Source organism: Neofelis nebulosa, chromosome 12 (genome assembly GCF_028018385.1).
Source record: "Neofelis nebulosa isolate mNeoNeb1 chromosome 12, mNeoNeb1.pri, whole genome shotgun sequence".
NCBI classification, from domain to species: Eukaryota; Metazoa; Chordata; class Mammalia; order Carnivora; family Felidae; genus Neofelis; species Neofelis nebulosa.
Window position 1 is genome coordinate 16,936 of NC_080793.1, and position 14,463 is coordinate 31,398.

The following is a 14,463-nucleotide window of genomic DNA, read 5'->3' on the forward strand; positions in this document are numbered from 1 at the left end:
TCCCTGAGATTCAGATGTAGAACAGACTGAAACCCCCCCCCCCCATACAAGGACACGCTCTACCCTGCTCTGTGGCTTCCCAGGAAACTCTCATGCTGGTGGGAGGAAAACGGGGAAATGGTCACTTCATTTCCACCTACAACCTCCTCCTGGATGTTATGAGTGTTCTCCATTGACAGCAGCTTTCTACTTGGTTGATATTTGGAACTGTTTCCACAAAACCCACCACACAGGCCTCACGTCACCGCCCCCAGGAGCCTGGCACGAGAGGGCTCGGAAGTCAGGCACTTGGTCGAGAGCAGCAGGAGCCAGGGGTCACTGGGGGACCACCCGGGCTGGACACAAGAGCATTGCCTCGCACAAGACACACACACACACACACACACACACACACACACACACTGAAGAGCTGAGAGCTTCCTACAGGTTGGATTTTTTTCTTTAAGTTATATTACTATTTCCTTCCCCATTTTTCTGGTTTTCTTTTTTTTTCTAGGTCAAGTATATGGAACTGACAAAAGAGGGAAGGGTGTCATGATTAAAAACCAAAACCAACAGCAAGAATGGTTTCCAGATTTGGTCCCTGTCAGGGATGACAGCATCTGGGAGAGGACAGAGAGTGTGTGAGTGTACTTCTAGTGTCCATTTGCTGTCCCAGGTACAAAGGGCAATGCCACACATGTGTGTGTTTGTGGGCGCGGACAAGACTTGCATGGAGCCAAAAGCAGGCTCCCAAGGCTGCTGCTGTTGACTGTCAACTGTGTTGTCTTGCCAGGCTCTTAAACACGCTGGGCTCCTCTGTACCACACACTTGAATAAAGGATGGTCTCCACAAGATTCAGACCTCCTAAAAATGGCTCTAGGCACACACCCCAGATGCTGGGATCCATCACACAGGATTCAGACTGGCAGGGTCCTACTCAGCACATGCAGCCACTTCCCGTGTAGGGTCTGTGGTATGAGACCCAGGCAGGCAGCATACAAGGGGATAGGGAGAGCCACGTCCCTCTCCAAAAGGGCTTTAGGAATTGGTCCAGCGTCAAAGAGGAGGGGGGGAGCAGCGGGGCCTCCCCCCAGCTGGCCCCAAAGGCGAGGCCCCTCCTCCCAGGGGCTGCTGCCCCCGCATTGGTGCCCCTGAGCGTCCCTGGGAGCCCAGCGTGGATGATAAAACTCATCGACTGGAACGCGCCCGCTGAGCAGGTGTGTGGTGGAGGCGGTGCAGCGAGCTAGCACCAGTGGTCTTGGTCGGGGTGGTGGTAGCTGTGCCGAACCCGGCCGCCCGAGCTGAGTCCCAGAGTGCAGTGGTAGCCATTGGGCACGCGACGGAGGGGGTGGGACTGGGAGGTCAGAGAGGACACATAGGAAGTCCGGGAGGAGCGCCCCGAGTTGGTGGCCACAGCCTCCTCGAAGGTGAGCGTGTCCTCAGGCTGGGCGCGGACAGTGTCCTCACTGTCCAGACGCTGCCCCAGGTAAGGGTCGGAGCCGATCCGAGAGCCAGCAGCCAGAGGCTGGCTGAGGGGGTCTCTCTGGAGCAGGGCGTTGTGTTCAGAAAGGCCACGGCTAAGCCGGCCAGGGGAGAAGGTGGGGATGCTGGTCTGCGCCCCAGCGAAGTGGACAGGGGAAGAGTTGGCCGTCTTGTAGGTGACACTGGGACGGGGGGTCAGCGGAGTCTGGGGGAGCTGCCTCCGCCCACCACGGCCAGGGGTGCTAGCACCGGATGTTGACAACAAGGGACTCCCATTCACTGAACCACCACCCTACAAGAAAACAGAATAGAGCAAATAAAAATCAAAGGACCAGACCAAGTGGACAGAGGCCAGTGCAAGTGAGAACCACGAAGGTGGTGGTGAGAGGCCTGGAGAGGGGCAGGAGCCCTGGGAAGGGGACGGGTAGGGCATGCGGTGGGGGGAAGACACATAGTGCTGGCTAGGCCTGGGGTGGCAGTCAGGGAATGATAGGTGACAAAGGGGGACAGGCAAGTCCAGGGAGAGGAGAGAGAGACCAGAGGCCAGTCCAAGGCAGTTGGGAGGGGAGGATTGGGCTGGTGGGGGAGGAATGGGGTGAGAAAAGGGGGGGGGGTGCAGACTTGGGCCTGGGCACCAGGACATGAAGGGGGATTCAGAGCATAGGCCCAGGAGGGTTGTGAGGAGGGGCAGTGAGTGGAGGGGGGAGGGGGGGGGTCATGTCTGACCTGTCTCGGGGGTCCTGGCTCCTGCCCGGCTGTCGGTGATGTGGGGTGGCTGCTGAGGGAGGGCTTGGGCTGCGGGGGCTCACGGCCCCCAAAGCGGTCACAGGAGTAGAAGCGCTGCTTCTCCGAGGAGGAGGAAGAGGGCTGCCTCCGCTCTTGGGACCGGCCACGCTCCTGCCTACGCTCCCGCCGGCAGCCTGTGGGCCCCTCTCCCGGGGGTGGCCCCGGCCCTGCAGCACTGCTGGGTGCTGGCCAGGAAGAGGAGAAATCAGCACAGAGAGCCAGGTTGGGAGACAGACTCCCCCCCACCCCAGACCTGGTCCCCAGGGCCAGCAGGGGGACCCAGGGAAGAGCTGAGGTGGGTGGGTGGTCCTGCCTGGTCCCCAGACCTAGGACTCGCCGCCCCCTACTCCGGGTTGCTTGCACGTGAGGCAAAAAAAGGAACACGGTCTCAGACCCCTGCCTCAGGCCATGGCCACTCAGGGGACCCCTCTCACGCACCGCCATCTGCGTCTGCGGACAGGCTGGGCCCCTTCTCCAGGGACTTCTGCTTCCTGTCCCTGCGGCGGTGGCAGCGGTGGTGGTGGTGGGGCACAGCCTGGCTGGCTGGGGCGCGGTCCAGGGCAGCGTTGCAGAGATGAGCCACATGGGGGCGCTGGGGCGCCAGCGTGGAGATGGAGCGCTTCATGGGGCTGGCGTCAGGGGCCGGCTGCGGGCGGGCAGGACATGGGTTGGCACACAGCCTGCGAGGGGGACCTGGAGCAGGCTCCAGGGTGGCTGGCAGCAGCCATGGCACTCCCTCTCTCGGGAAAGTTCTTCCCCACCGAATCCCACCCTTTCTCTCAGAGCACACTGCACAAGGTGCTTCTCTGTATCTGCCAGGCTGGGCAGGGCCCAGGCATCCTGTTGGCCTCAGCATCCCTGGCGGACAGGGAGGATGCCAGGAAGAGGGAGGCTGTGGGCCTGGCTGGAAGAACCCTGAGGACCGGCTGAATGTGAGGGCTCAGCTGGCCCAGGGCCATGAGGCTGCTTGCCCCGGGCTGAAATCAGGACCTGCGGAAATGCGCCCTCCAAGTAGAGCTGATCCACAGCCCCTGCTGGGTGTCCTCAAGTTGGATGGATGCCCAGCTGGCCAGGATCAGGAAGGGGAAAAGGACAGGAGCCACCACCAGTGGGAGGCAAAGACAAGTTTCGAGAACGAAAGTCAATTTAGATGTGTAGAACCAGGAACCACAAAAGGAGGCAGGAATAGAGCCAGCCCCAGGGAAACACCAAAGGTCATGTCCCTTCAGAGGCCCTCACCCTCCCAGCAAGTGAAAGAAGAGCCCCTTGACACAGCCTCAGGTCTGCAGACCCCTCTCTGAGACCTTGTGAAAGGGCCCACAGCCCCCCTGCCCTGGAGCTTCCTGCTCCATAGTCAAAGCATCCCAGAAGGAGCAGGGGAGGGAGGCGGTGCCACCTCCAGTGTCTAGAGAAAAAGCAGGGCAGGTCACCCTTGGAGGCTCAAGGGGAAATAGGGAGGACCAAGGTGTGAGGTACTGTGTGCATTTTGGGGGGAAGGTGCGGGCTGGGGTGGGAGAGGTATGTCCTAGAGAGAGGTAAAGGCTGGGTCAGGGACACAAGGCTGGAGGGTGGAGGCCCCAGTGCCCTGACGGGAGGCTGAACACAAGTGAGCGGTGGGGACTCTTGGCCTCAATGGAATCTGGCTGAACGTCTTGAGACCATCACGGCGTTCTGGGAGGACCCAACAGGGCTGACAGTGCCCACGCTGTAGCACAGGTGGGGAGGCTTCGCATGGGACACAAGCCCTCCCTATGCCAGGTCTCCTCATGCCCCAGTCCCCAACCCTCCCACGACCCTGACCCTCCAAGACTACCCACCTGGGTCTCTGCAGCCAGGCGGGGCATGGAGGCCGCTCGTCCCTGACTCTCCAGCCCAGGTTGGGGCTCCCCGTCAGGACCTCTCAGGGCCATGCTCTGCATCTGGACATCAACAGCCTGGGCATACAGCAGCCCACAGTCACACCCACCTCCCCTCCACTCTCACCTTCTCCCCCACACCATTCCTGCCATCTACCACCATCCCTGTCTCACCCCCCATCCCCAGCCTCAATACCCAGCCCTGGGAGCCCTCACCGGTTTTCCCGGATGCACCGCTGGGATCTCTGTAGAGTGGCCACGCTCCAGGGGTGTCCTTGCCTCATAGGGTACCTCCTGGGTCCTCTGAGTGCCCCAGGAAACAGACTCCTTGATGCCACTCCCTTGAGTTTGTCTGTGAAGAGAGGACTGTCCTGTTGGCGAAGAAGTCTATGGGGCACCATATGCCCACCAAGGACCTGGCTCTGACCCGCCAGGAGCCTACACTGGCCCTTTCTGCTCTGGGCTACAGGAATCCCAGAGCCATAAAGCCCCTCAAGTGCAGGCACTCTCCAGTGGCTGCAAAACAAGGGATGTGGACCCAGGTCCAGGGCTTAGAGCAGGCAGGAAGAGAGGGAAGTCTGGGCCCACAACTTCCTGGCCTGTGGACAAGCAGCAGGTTCCTCAGCCCTAGACAGGGCCTCACATGTGTAGTGGGAGCATGAATGGCATTTGGCCAGGACAAGGCCACATGTGTACGTGATGTATCGTAGTAAGGACATCCTGCCTCTGCTGGCCCTCGGCTCCCTCCTGAGGGTTCCTCCTGTTCCTCACCTCCAAATTCACTGCCACCTCCCTGCTTCCCCAACCTCCAGCCATGGAGGCCTTTCTGCCCTTCAGATCTAGTGTCACATTTTGGAGGAGGCCTTCCCCAGTCCATGTACTCCACCTCACTCTATCGGTGTACATCTCCCACGTGGCATCGAAACTGACCAGCATTGGCCTGGATTACTGCTTGTTCCCATGTCCGGTGAAGCAATGGAAACACTCTCACTCACACAGGTCGCATGGCATCAATCACACTCTGAGCTCTGAGATGGAGTCTGCTGGCCTCAGCTGGCCACACTGATAACAGGCATCTACCCTGTGGTGTGCTATTTGGAGCTGCTGCTGCCTTAGGGATGGCTGCCCCTGTCAGGAGGCCCAGTCAGGAGAATGGAAGCTGGCCCTCCAGGCCTTGTGACCCCTGAGGTCACTCCGTGCGGAAGCCAGCTGCACGCATACCAGCATCAGACGGCACAGTAAATGCCCCAACTGCCTGGTCCAGGCTGACTGGGTACTGGCTCACTTGCAATAAAAGGGAGTGGTAGCTGATTCTATAAAAATTAGAACCATGAAAATAAGTAACATTCATTTTTCCTGAACTGAAATCTGGCTTAGAACGATCCAGAAAGACATCTCATGGGTCCACCAGGCCCAGGCGAGCTAGCCCGGGCCCAGGACCCAAGAGCTGCCAAGCTGGCCCCTGAATGTGAGAAGTAACACACCACTAAGTTATAGCAGTTTATTCCTCAGCAAAACCTACCTGATTAACACTCCATGACCCACAACCAGGCTTCAGAAAAGAAGGCCCAAAACATGTCCAGGAGAGGAAGATATTGGGAGCTCTAACCATGCACGCTGTGCCCGGGCTGGTATAGGCCCCGCACCTCAGCCCTTGCTCAGTGACACAGAGCTCATGGCCCACTGTGCACTCGGCCACTGATTTGCTTTGGCCAATGAGATGGCCAGGCCCAACCTGCCTGCCAGATACCACCTTTCAGCGATCCACGGTGCAAGAAAGGTGACTGTTATAACACTTGGTTTTGGGTGGTTCAATACCAAGAACTACTACAGCAAGAGTTAGGGGATAGGTGAAAAGGATATTAACAATTTGCCTACAAAATATAGTTGTTTCAGAAATCACTACCAGAATGGAGATATGAGAGGGAAAATGTCTCAGAGGAGTTCGGAAGTTGAGAACACAAATAGGCCATCAACAGACAGGGGTGAGGACTGAGGAGGAAACAAAAAATTTCGCAGTGGTCGGCAGGCACCAAAGGCCAGGGAGGAAGCAAAGGCTCCTCACTGGAAAGACAAATGGGCACGAACAGCGGGAGGTGACTGGGAATCATCAGCTGTCTAAATCCTTGGACCTCAGTGCTGTCAGAGGCACCCGCTTAACACTTCAGGAATGAGCTTTGGAGTCCACCGCACAGACCGCTCCAGCAGCAGAGCAGGACAAGCTCTCAGGCAGCACCATCTGGTGGGAGGTGGGTGCAGGGTGGATGGTAGAGCTGATCCCCCAAAAGGGGCGATGGGACAAGGGCCCCCTGTCCTGAAGCACTGCCTACGAGGAGCCCCTCTGAGAGGTGGAGGACCTTCCTCCCTGCACCGCACACCCTGGGGCCTGGTACTCACACTGCCCCACCGTTGCTGAGGGACGCAGAGCTCTTCTGCCGAAGGAACACCCGGGCTCCTCGGAGCACGGCCGGCTGTGTCTGCTCCAGGGTGGCCTTCAGAGGGTGGAAGAGGGACACAGGGCCCATCTGCACAAGGGACACAAAGAAGAGGAAGAGCTCCAGGGCAGAGGCAGGTGCCTCAGAAAGCTGCCCTGAGCCCACCCACAACATGGGTTGTGGCTCCTTCTGCCCTACCTCCAGCCCTATGAGGGCTGCCATATGAGGCAGGCTTACTCCAAACCCGGACTGTGAGTGACTTCAGAAAAGTAATTTCACTTCTTGGAGCCTCTACTTCCCTACCTACAAAATCTGGAGACTACATCCAATTACAAATGGTAAAAAGACCTCATCTCATCATCAAAGTGGATTGACAGAGGCTGCATGAGCCCCAGATTCCCATTCCCAAGGTGGGTGAATGTCCCTATAAGCTCTGGACACCAGATGGACACTTTCTAGACAGAGAGTCTACATGTGGTCACTGATACTTTGGCTGTGTGGGAAAGTTGTTATCTTTGATGGATGACATTGGGAAGATGAGCCCCCAAACCAGCTCAGTCAGAGTCATGAGTGGAAGAAATCATGACCCAGGACCCATCAGTTTAAATCTCTCTGGTCCCTGCCTGTGTGTAGGGACTTCCTCAAACCTCCTCCTCAAGCATTGTTCAAACTTCTTTCCTCTACCACTTAAAAAAGTGGTATCTCCAGGGAATTCTGTTCTCAGCCCCTTTTCTGTTCCTGAACACTAGCTCTCAAGTCAGGGGATCCCCAGTACCAGCAAGAGACCAGCCGTTGGGAAGAATACAGGCTGTATGGAGCTTCTGACTTTGGGGCCAGAGAGCGGAGGCGGCTGCAGAAACCTCTCATCTTCCTTTTCCCGCTGTGCAATTTCCAAGAAGGGTGTGGGTTCCCTCGCTGTCAAACAACTGAAGGGTGCCAGAGCCTCAGATTTACTTCTTGGAAATCTTGGAACCTGATACCTGGGATAGGCCTCCAGTGGCCTGGTGAATCTGGTCTCTGGTGGTCTTGTTCTGTTTGTAGAAGTCAAATATCATCAGAGCTGCATAGACTTTCCCCACTGTCATCTCGTCAGCTGGAAGGAGAGAAAATAGAGGATGGAATCTAAAGGAGGAAAGCAGGGTGGAGTGCGCTGAGGAAACAGCTCCCGCCATGAGGACTTCTGGACACACTCAGACAGAAGCACAGGGCTTGGCCAAAGCTGCACAGTCCCCACATGGTGCTTCCTGACACAGCACATAACCCCTGGAGCTGCACTATCTCCACAGGGCCCTCAATCTCCTCCCAAAAGAGTGGATGTGGAGTTTAATCTTTAAGCACATGGTCCCTTTTGGTATCTCTGACTGTAGGAGTCTCCCTGGTTTTCCCTGGGCTTTTTGACATATACACCCCACCAGGAGTGTGGGTGGCTGTGGCCACAGAATGAATCCCAGGTCACCCCCTCCCACAGCCTGTGCACTCACTTGTAAGACCGTTTTCCCTGCAGGTGGAAACAAAGTCTAGACTATCTACAAGGCTGCCCTGGCCCAGGCCTCCCAGCTCTGCCTCTGGGTGGGACACGAAAGGGGCATGAGGATGGGGAATTTCCTGCCTTCACTTACGTTTATGAGGTGGCACCAGTAAATCCAGGGTCTTCTGGGGCAGATTGGCCCACACGGAGGAAATCTCCTTCCTCAACTCTGCATCACACTGATGCTGCTTTGTGCCAGCTAGGATGGGACAAGGGTGTGGAGGAGAAGAAATATATAAGGAGCTATCCCACAGCCCCCTTGGGGAAGCAGGCCAAGCTGGGGCAGGCGGGGAGAGGTGTGGTGTGGGGAGGGATGTGGGGCAAACACAATGCTAGGAGAAAGGCCAAGCGGGAAGAAACACCATCATGGCGGCTGTCAGAGCTCCTCCTGCCGGAAACCTGCCTACAGACAGAGGCACATGTGTGTGTAGGCCTTGGGAGCCGAGACGGAATTCGGAATTCGGTGGCAGTCCAGCCATTCATCCACCCATGCGTCCACCCATTCAGAACTACTGAGGGAACACCCACCACATGCCAGGTACTGTTCTAGGTGATGGAACAAAAACAAAGGAGCTTCCCTTGTGGCATGATGTGGCTTTTATTAACAATAAAGTGGCAGCAAGTTAAAATCCAGTTATGTTGGGTGCAGAAAAAGCCAAGGAGGGAGGGATTTTGGACATAGTAGTCAGGAAAGGTCTCATGAGAAGGTGGCATGTATGTAAGACCCTGTAGGCAGGAAGGCATGAGGCAGTGCAAAGGCCTTAGTGTGTTACACAATGAGCCAGGACAGCAAGGCTCATGGTGGGGTGGGGGTGGGGGGGCAGGGAATGCAAGGGAGCGGATGTTGAGATGGGATGCAGCAGAAGGGGCTGAACAGAGGGATAGAATACTCGGGTTTATCTTTTTTTTTTTTAAACAATCAGGTTTATTATGGTATAACATACATACAATGAAATTCACCCTTTTTAGTCATCCCATTCTGTGAATTTTGGTAGATGCCTAAAACCATGTATCCACAATAGAGACATGGTACACGCACCACTGCCAAAGTTCCTCTGTTTGATCCCTTTGTAGCTGACCCCTTATCCTCTTCCCATCCATCCCATCACTGATGTGTTTTCGGTCTTGGTTGTTTTGCCTTCTCCAGAATGTCACACAAACGACATCATCAGTGGTGTATTGGCTTTTGAGTAGGACTTTTTCTACTCAGCATGATGCATATAGATCCACCCATGTTGCTGAATGTATCAGAAGTCTGTTTCTTTTGAATGTTGAGTACTACCTCGTTGTACAGATAGTCCACAGTTTGTTTATCCATTCACCAATTGTGGACATTTGAGTTGCTTACATTTTGAGGTGATCATGAAATAAAGCTGTAAACATTTGCTTATATGTTTTTATGTAGGTGTAGGGTTTTTTTGTATGTATGCCCTCATTGCGACTGTATTTGGAGATAAGGCCTAGAAGAGATAATTAAGGTGAAATGAAGTCATAAGGGTGGGGCCCTGACCCATATTTAGTGTCCTTATAAGAAGAGACACCAGAAAATTCGCTCACTCTCTGCACGCACTCAAGGAAAGACCACATGAGCACACGGTGAGACGGTGACCAGGCCCCACAATGAAACCTATCTTCCAGCACCTTGATTTGGATGTTCAGCCTCCAGACGGTGAGACATAAATTTCTGTGTTTAAGCCACTGAGTTAATAGTATTTTGTTAGGGCAATGCAAGCAGACTAAGATACTAAATGTCAAGATGTCTCTCCTTTTTTTAGCATATAGTTGTCTATATTTTTCCAGTACCATTTGTTGAAATAATTATCTTTTCTCCATTAATCGCCTCTACAACTTACCAAAAACCCATTGAAATGTGAGGGTGAGTCTCTATTGTGTTGCAATGACTTATGTCTCTGTCCTGTCGCTAACACTACACACTTTGATAAACATGCTTCATACAAAGTATTTGATTCAGGTACAGTGAATTTTCCAACTTTGTTCTTCTTTCAAAATTGTTTGCTGCTCAAGGTCTTTTGCTTTTCTATACACATTTCAGAGTCAATTTGTACATTTCTACCTAAAAAGGCTGCAAGGATTTTGACTGGGTTAACATTTATTCTATTGTTCAATATGGGAAGAACTGACATCATGAAAATATGGAGTCTTCCAATGCATGAAGATGAGGCAGTGCTTGATTTATTTAGGTCTTCTTTGATTCTTTCAGTCAATGTTCTGAAATCTGCCACATACAAATCTCACATATATACTTTTTAGAGTGATACAGCAACACAGAAGTATCTCATGTTTTTGGTGCAAATTTAATGGAAATTTTTTCCATTTCAATTCCTAATTGCTAATATATAGAAACACATTTACTTTTTATGTATTGATCTTGTATCCTGTGACTTTGCTATACTTGTGTTATTAGTTTTAGAAACTTTTGTTTACTGGCTTGAAACAACAGGGATTTATTATTTCAGTTCTGGAGGCCAGAAGCTCAAAAGCAAGGTGTCCACATCACTGTGCCCACCCCCCCAAATGCTCTGATGAAGAATCCTTCCTTGCCTGTTTCTAGATGTTGGTGGTTCCCAGCCATCCTTGACATTCCTTGGCTTGCAGATGCTTCTGTTTTATTAACTTTTTATTAGAGTCTTTCACATTTTCTCCATTGATGATCACATCAATTGTGAACAGAGGCAGTTTTATTTCTTCCCTTCCAATTGGTATGCCTCCTATTTCTTTTTCTTAACTAATTACAATGGCAAGAACCTAAAGTATGATGTTGAACGAGAATGGTAACAGTAGACATCCTTCCTTTGTTCTTGATCTTAGGGGGAACAGAGTCAGTCTTTGTTAAGTGTGTCAATCACTGAAAGTTTTTCATAAATATCCTTGATCAGATTGAGGGTGTTTCCTTTCATTTCTAGTCTATGCAGAATTTTCACAATCATGAATAGATATTTAATTTTATGAAATGCTTTTTCTGTATCTATTGAGATGGTTATATAGTTTTACTTCTTTGACATGTTAAATTACATGGATTGATTTTTAAACTTGAACTCAACTTGCATTCCTGGGATAAACTCTACTTTGTCATCACACAAATACATACACACACACACACACATAGCTACATTCAATTTGCTAAAATCGTGTTGAATATTTTTGTGCCTATAGTCATGAGGGATGTTGATCTGAAATTTTCTTTTCTTATAATATCTTTGTCTAGTCTTGGTATCAGAGTCATGTCAGCAGCATACAGTAAGTTGAGAAATATCTTCTCTTTTTCTATTTTCTGGAAGAGTTTATAGAGAATTGGTATTATTTCTTCCTTAAATGTTTGGTAGGCTTCACCTATGGACCTAACTGGGCCTGGGATTTTTTTGGTCGGAAGGCTTTTAACTAGAATTTAATTTCTTTAGTAAATATAGTGCTACTCAGATTCTCTCTTCCTTTTTTTAACCCACTCAGGTTATCTATTCTCGAATGAGCTTGATAGTTTGTGTCAACAAATTTTTCCATTTCATTTAAGTTGCTGAAGTTATCGAGTGTTATGTTGAAGGCAGACAAGGGCAGAAGCAGACCAGTGGGCAGCTACTGCCACAATCTAGTCAAGACCCAAGAGAACGTGGCTTGGACCAGGAGCTGGCAGTGGGAGAGGGCAAAAAAGTGATCACGTTCTGGTGTATTTTGAAGGTAGAGTCAGAAGATATGACAAGAGATCAGATATGGATCAGAACTGGAGTAAGGCGGGGGGGGGCGGGGAAGAGGAGGTAAGAATCACTATAAAGGTTTTGGCTTGAGTGACTAACAGGAAGAACAGAGTTGCCACCGACGGAGGTGGGAAAGACCAGGGGAATATGTGGCGCTCAAGATTGGCCACGGGGACTTTGTAGTGTTTACTGGGCCTCCAAGTGGAGACAGTAAATAACTTCCCTCATGTAACTCCTCGCATGACAACACATGTCTGGAGTTGGGACTAAAAACCCAAATGTTGGAATTCACAATATTTAGAGCCGTGAGAGTAGACAGAATGACAACGGTGGCAAAGAGAACAGTCTGAGGTGCACAGTGACATTCAGACAGTGGGAGACAAGAGAAAACAGAACAAGAAACATCAAAGGGGTTCAAAAAGAAGTAAGTGACAGCAGAGGAAAGGCCGCTGATAAGTAAGATAAGGGCTGAGCACATGGAAGTCACTGGAGAGCTTAACATGAGCAGTTCACTATTGCAGTGAAAGCCCGACTGCAGCCTGAAAAAGAGACATCAGAGAGGCAATACAGACCAGTCTCTCAAGGAGCTGGTTGTGATAAAGGAAAAAATACAAATAGGGAAGCTAATGGAGGGGGAAGAAAACCTTTTAAAGATGGGAGAGATGTCGATACAAATAATCTAATATAGAGAAAAAATGGACGAGACAAGAAGCAGGGTACAGAATTTCTGGCTTGACATCTTCAGGGAGATGATGAGAAGGTAGGGACTGGCCCTGACTCATCCATTACAAACAAAGCGGCTGAGCTCAAGGGCACAGGTGCAGCCATGAGGGCAGTGTGGGGTAGGGATGGTGCAGATCCCCTCTGGTGGCTCTAATTTTCTCTGTGAAGATAAAGCAGTCATCACACGAAGGTGAAGGTGGAGAGGACACACTAGAGTTTGTTCTCCCCTAGATTTGGCACAGACTATGTGGTCCTGTCGGTTAGCTCAGGAGAGGACCTGACAGGGACTGGGCTCACTACGGTGAGTGGGCAGAAGGCACACAGACTCTTCACCCTGGAAGGGTACCGGCTCATGTAAACCTGGGCCAGGTTATGTTCTGGTTCTAACACACTCTAGCTCTGGGCAACCCGGACAAGTCATTTAATCTCACGGCACCTCAGATCCCTCAAAGGAAAATGGGATCATTAAAATGCTCACATGCAGGATGGTTATCAGGGGATAAAGTCAGTGTCTGACCGAGGTGCCATGGGCAGCTGTCTTCAGTCCCCTCCAGACAAGCCCCCTCACCCCCCTCCCTGCATGCCCACCTGCGGGTGGCTCTGAAGTGCATTGCCCAGCCCTGGCTTGGTGCCCTCCCCAGATGCTGCCTTGCTCACCTGGAGCCAGCTTGATCTCCAGTGCGGTCCGAATGAGGGCCATCAGCGTGGACGTGAAGTGGACAGTCATGTCCTCATTGGAGATGGGCATGTTCATGCGAACCAGGCGCTAGGGACAAGGGGAGCAGGTCAGGGCCAGGCCTACGGGGGTCCCTCCGCTACAGGACTACAAGGTGCTCAAAGCCCCTAGAGGCTGGGCTTGGCCTCCTGGAAGTAGCTTCTGCAGGTGCCTAGGGCCAAGCAAGGTTGGGTGGCTGGGAGTTTTGCCAGCATTCACACTCACCCTTGTATCCCCACCCTCATCTGAGCTGAAGATTCTCCTAGCTGCAGAAAAGTAGAAGTACGGATAAGGATCGTGGCATGGGGCCAAGCCAGAAGCCTGGATCCCTCTGAAAGAACAGGTACATGCTTAGCCAGAAGGACCCCTGCCCAAGGCATATGGCCTGGGATGAAGAGGGAGGAGTCTGGGCTGCAGAACTGAGGCTGGGCCCTGGGAGAGCCCACAGACAGGAGGGAGGATCCCTGCCCTTACGGCTCTGCCCAATGTCATCTCCTCCACCCACAGCCTAGAGCACTGGGCAAGGGGTGGGATGGCCAAGAGCACGGCTCTGAGCTCCACCTCCCAGTGAGGCATCCCTCCACCCCAGGAAGACTTCTGTCCCTCACCACCCAGCCAGGGGGCCTGGAAGAGACGTCTGCTGCCACTTGCCCAAAGCAGCTAGCACCTTGCAGTCAGAAGGACCCAGAACAGATGGGACTGCACAAGGCCAGTGTGAAGGCTGGCAGGGAGCAGCTCAGGGCCATCGCACTGGTACTCTGGACCAGACTGCTTCTTTGTTACCTGTCTCCTCTTTCCTCTCCTCATTTTTCAAGGACAGAACAGCTGGAGACAGACATGAGTCTATACCACAGACCTCTGGATATAGCCAGCAGCTGCCCAGAACCTGAGGCTCTGAGAACTTATGTGATCTCCAGGAGCAAAAGTATCCCTCGTGTGTCTGGAATGTCCTCAGCATGGGAGGTCACCTAGCTGGCCAGGCGGAGCCCTAGGGACACTGTGACCCTCTTGTCTTCTCCCAGCAGCCTCTTGTCCTCTACCACATGACAGAACTAGAGACAGAGGCACAGGGCCCCTCTCTGGGGTCTGCCTGCCCTCTGCCAAGCCTGTATCCTATGACACACAGCCTCTCTTTCCCTCTGGGTTGGGCCCCCCGCCCTGCCCCCAGTGTCTTGGTCCCAAATCCAATCTTCAGTCTAACAGAGAGAGTGGGTGGCTAGAGACAATAGCCCAGACTCTTCCCCC

At 52.6% G+C, this 14,463-nt stretch overlaps 1 protein-coding gene across 8 annotated transcripts in view; it reads right to left on the reverse strand.

Annotated features, from left to right (window-relative positions):
• Positions 1-563: 563 nt before the first annotated feature.
• The window catches only part of CACNA1B (calcium voltage-gated channel subunit alpha1 B), a 188,277-nt gene continuing 174,377 nt past the window's right edge, over positions 564-14,463 (reverse strand). For 7 of the 8 annotated variants that reach the window (XM_058693367.1, XM_058693364.1, XM_058693366.1 and 4 more), the window contains 9 exons: positions 13,161-13,269; positions 8,162-8,269; positions 7,523-7,635; positions 6,505-6,632; positions 4,324-4,459; positions 4,069-4,185; positions 2,690-2,897; positions 2,192-2,436; positions 564-1,757 (listed from right to left, as the gene is read on the reverse strand). In XM_058693367.1, coding sequence (XP_058549350.1) covers positions 1,227-1,757; positions 2,192-2,436; positions 2,690-2,897; positions 4,069-4,185; positions 4,324-4,459; positions 6,505-6,632; positions 7,523-7,635; positions 8,162-8,269; positions 13,161-13,269 — 1,695 coding nt within the window. In that variant the 3' untranslated portion in view covers positions 564-1,226. Of the gene's footprint in view, positions 1,758-2,191; positions 2,437-2,689; positions 2,898-4,068; positions 4,186-4,323; positions 4,460-6,504; positions 6,633-7,522; positions 7,636-8,161; positions 8,270-8,965; positions 10,937-13,160; positions 13,270-14,463 lie in introns of those variants that run through there. The other variant, XM_058693368.1, reaches the window with a different exon arrangement.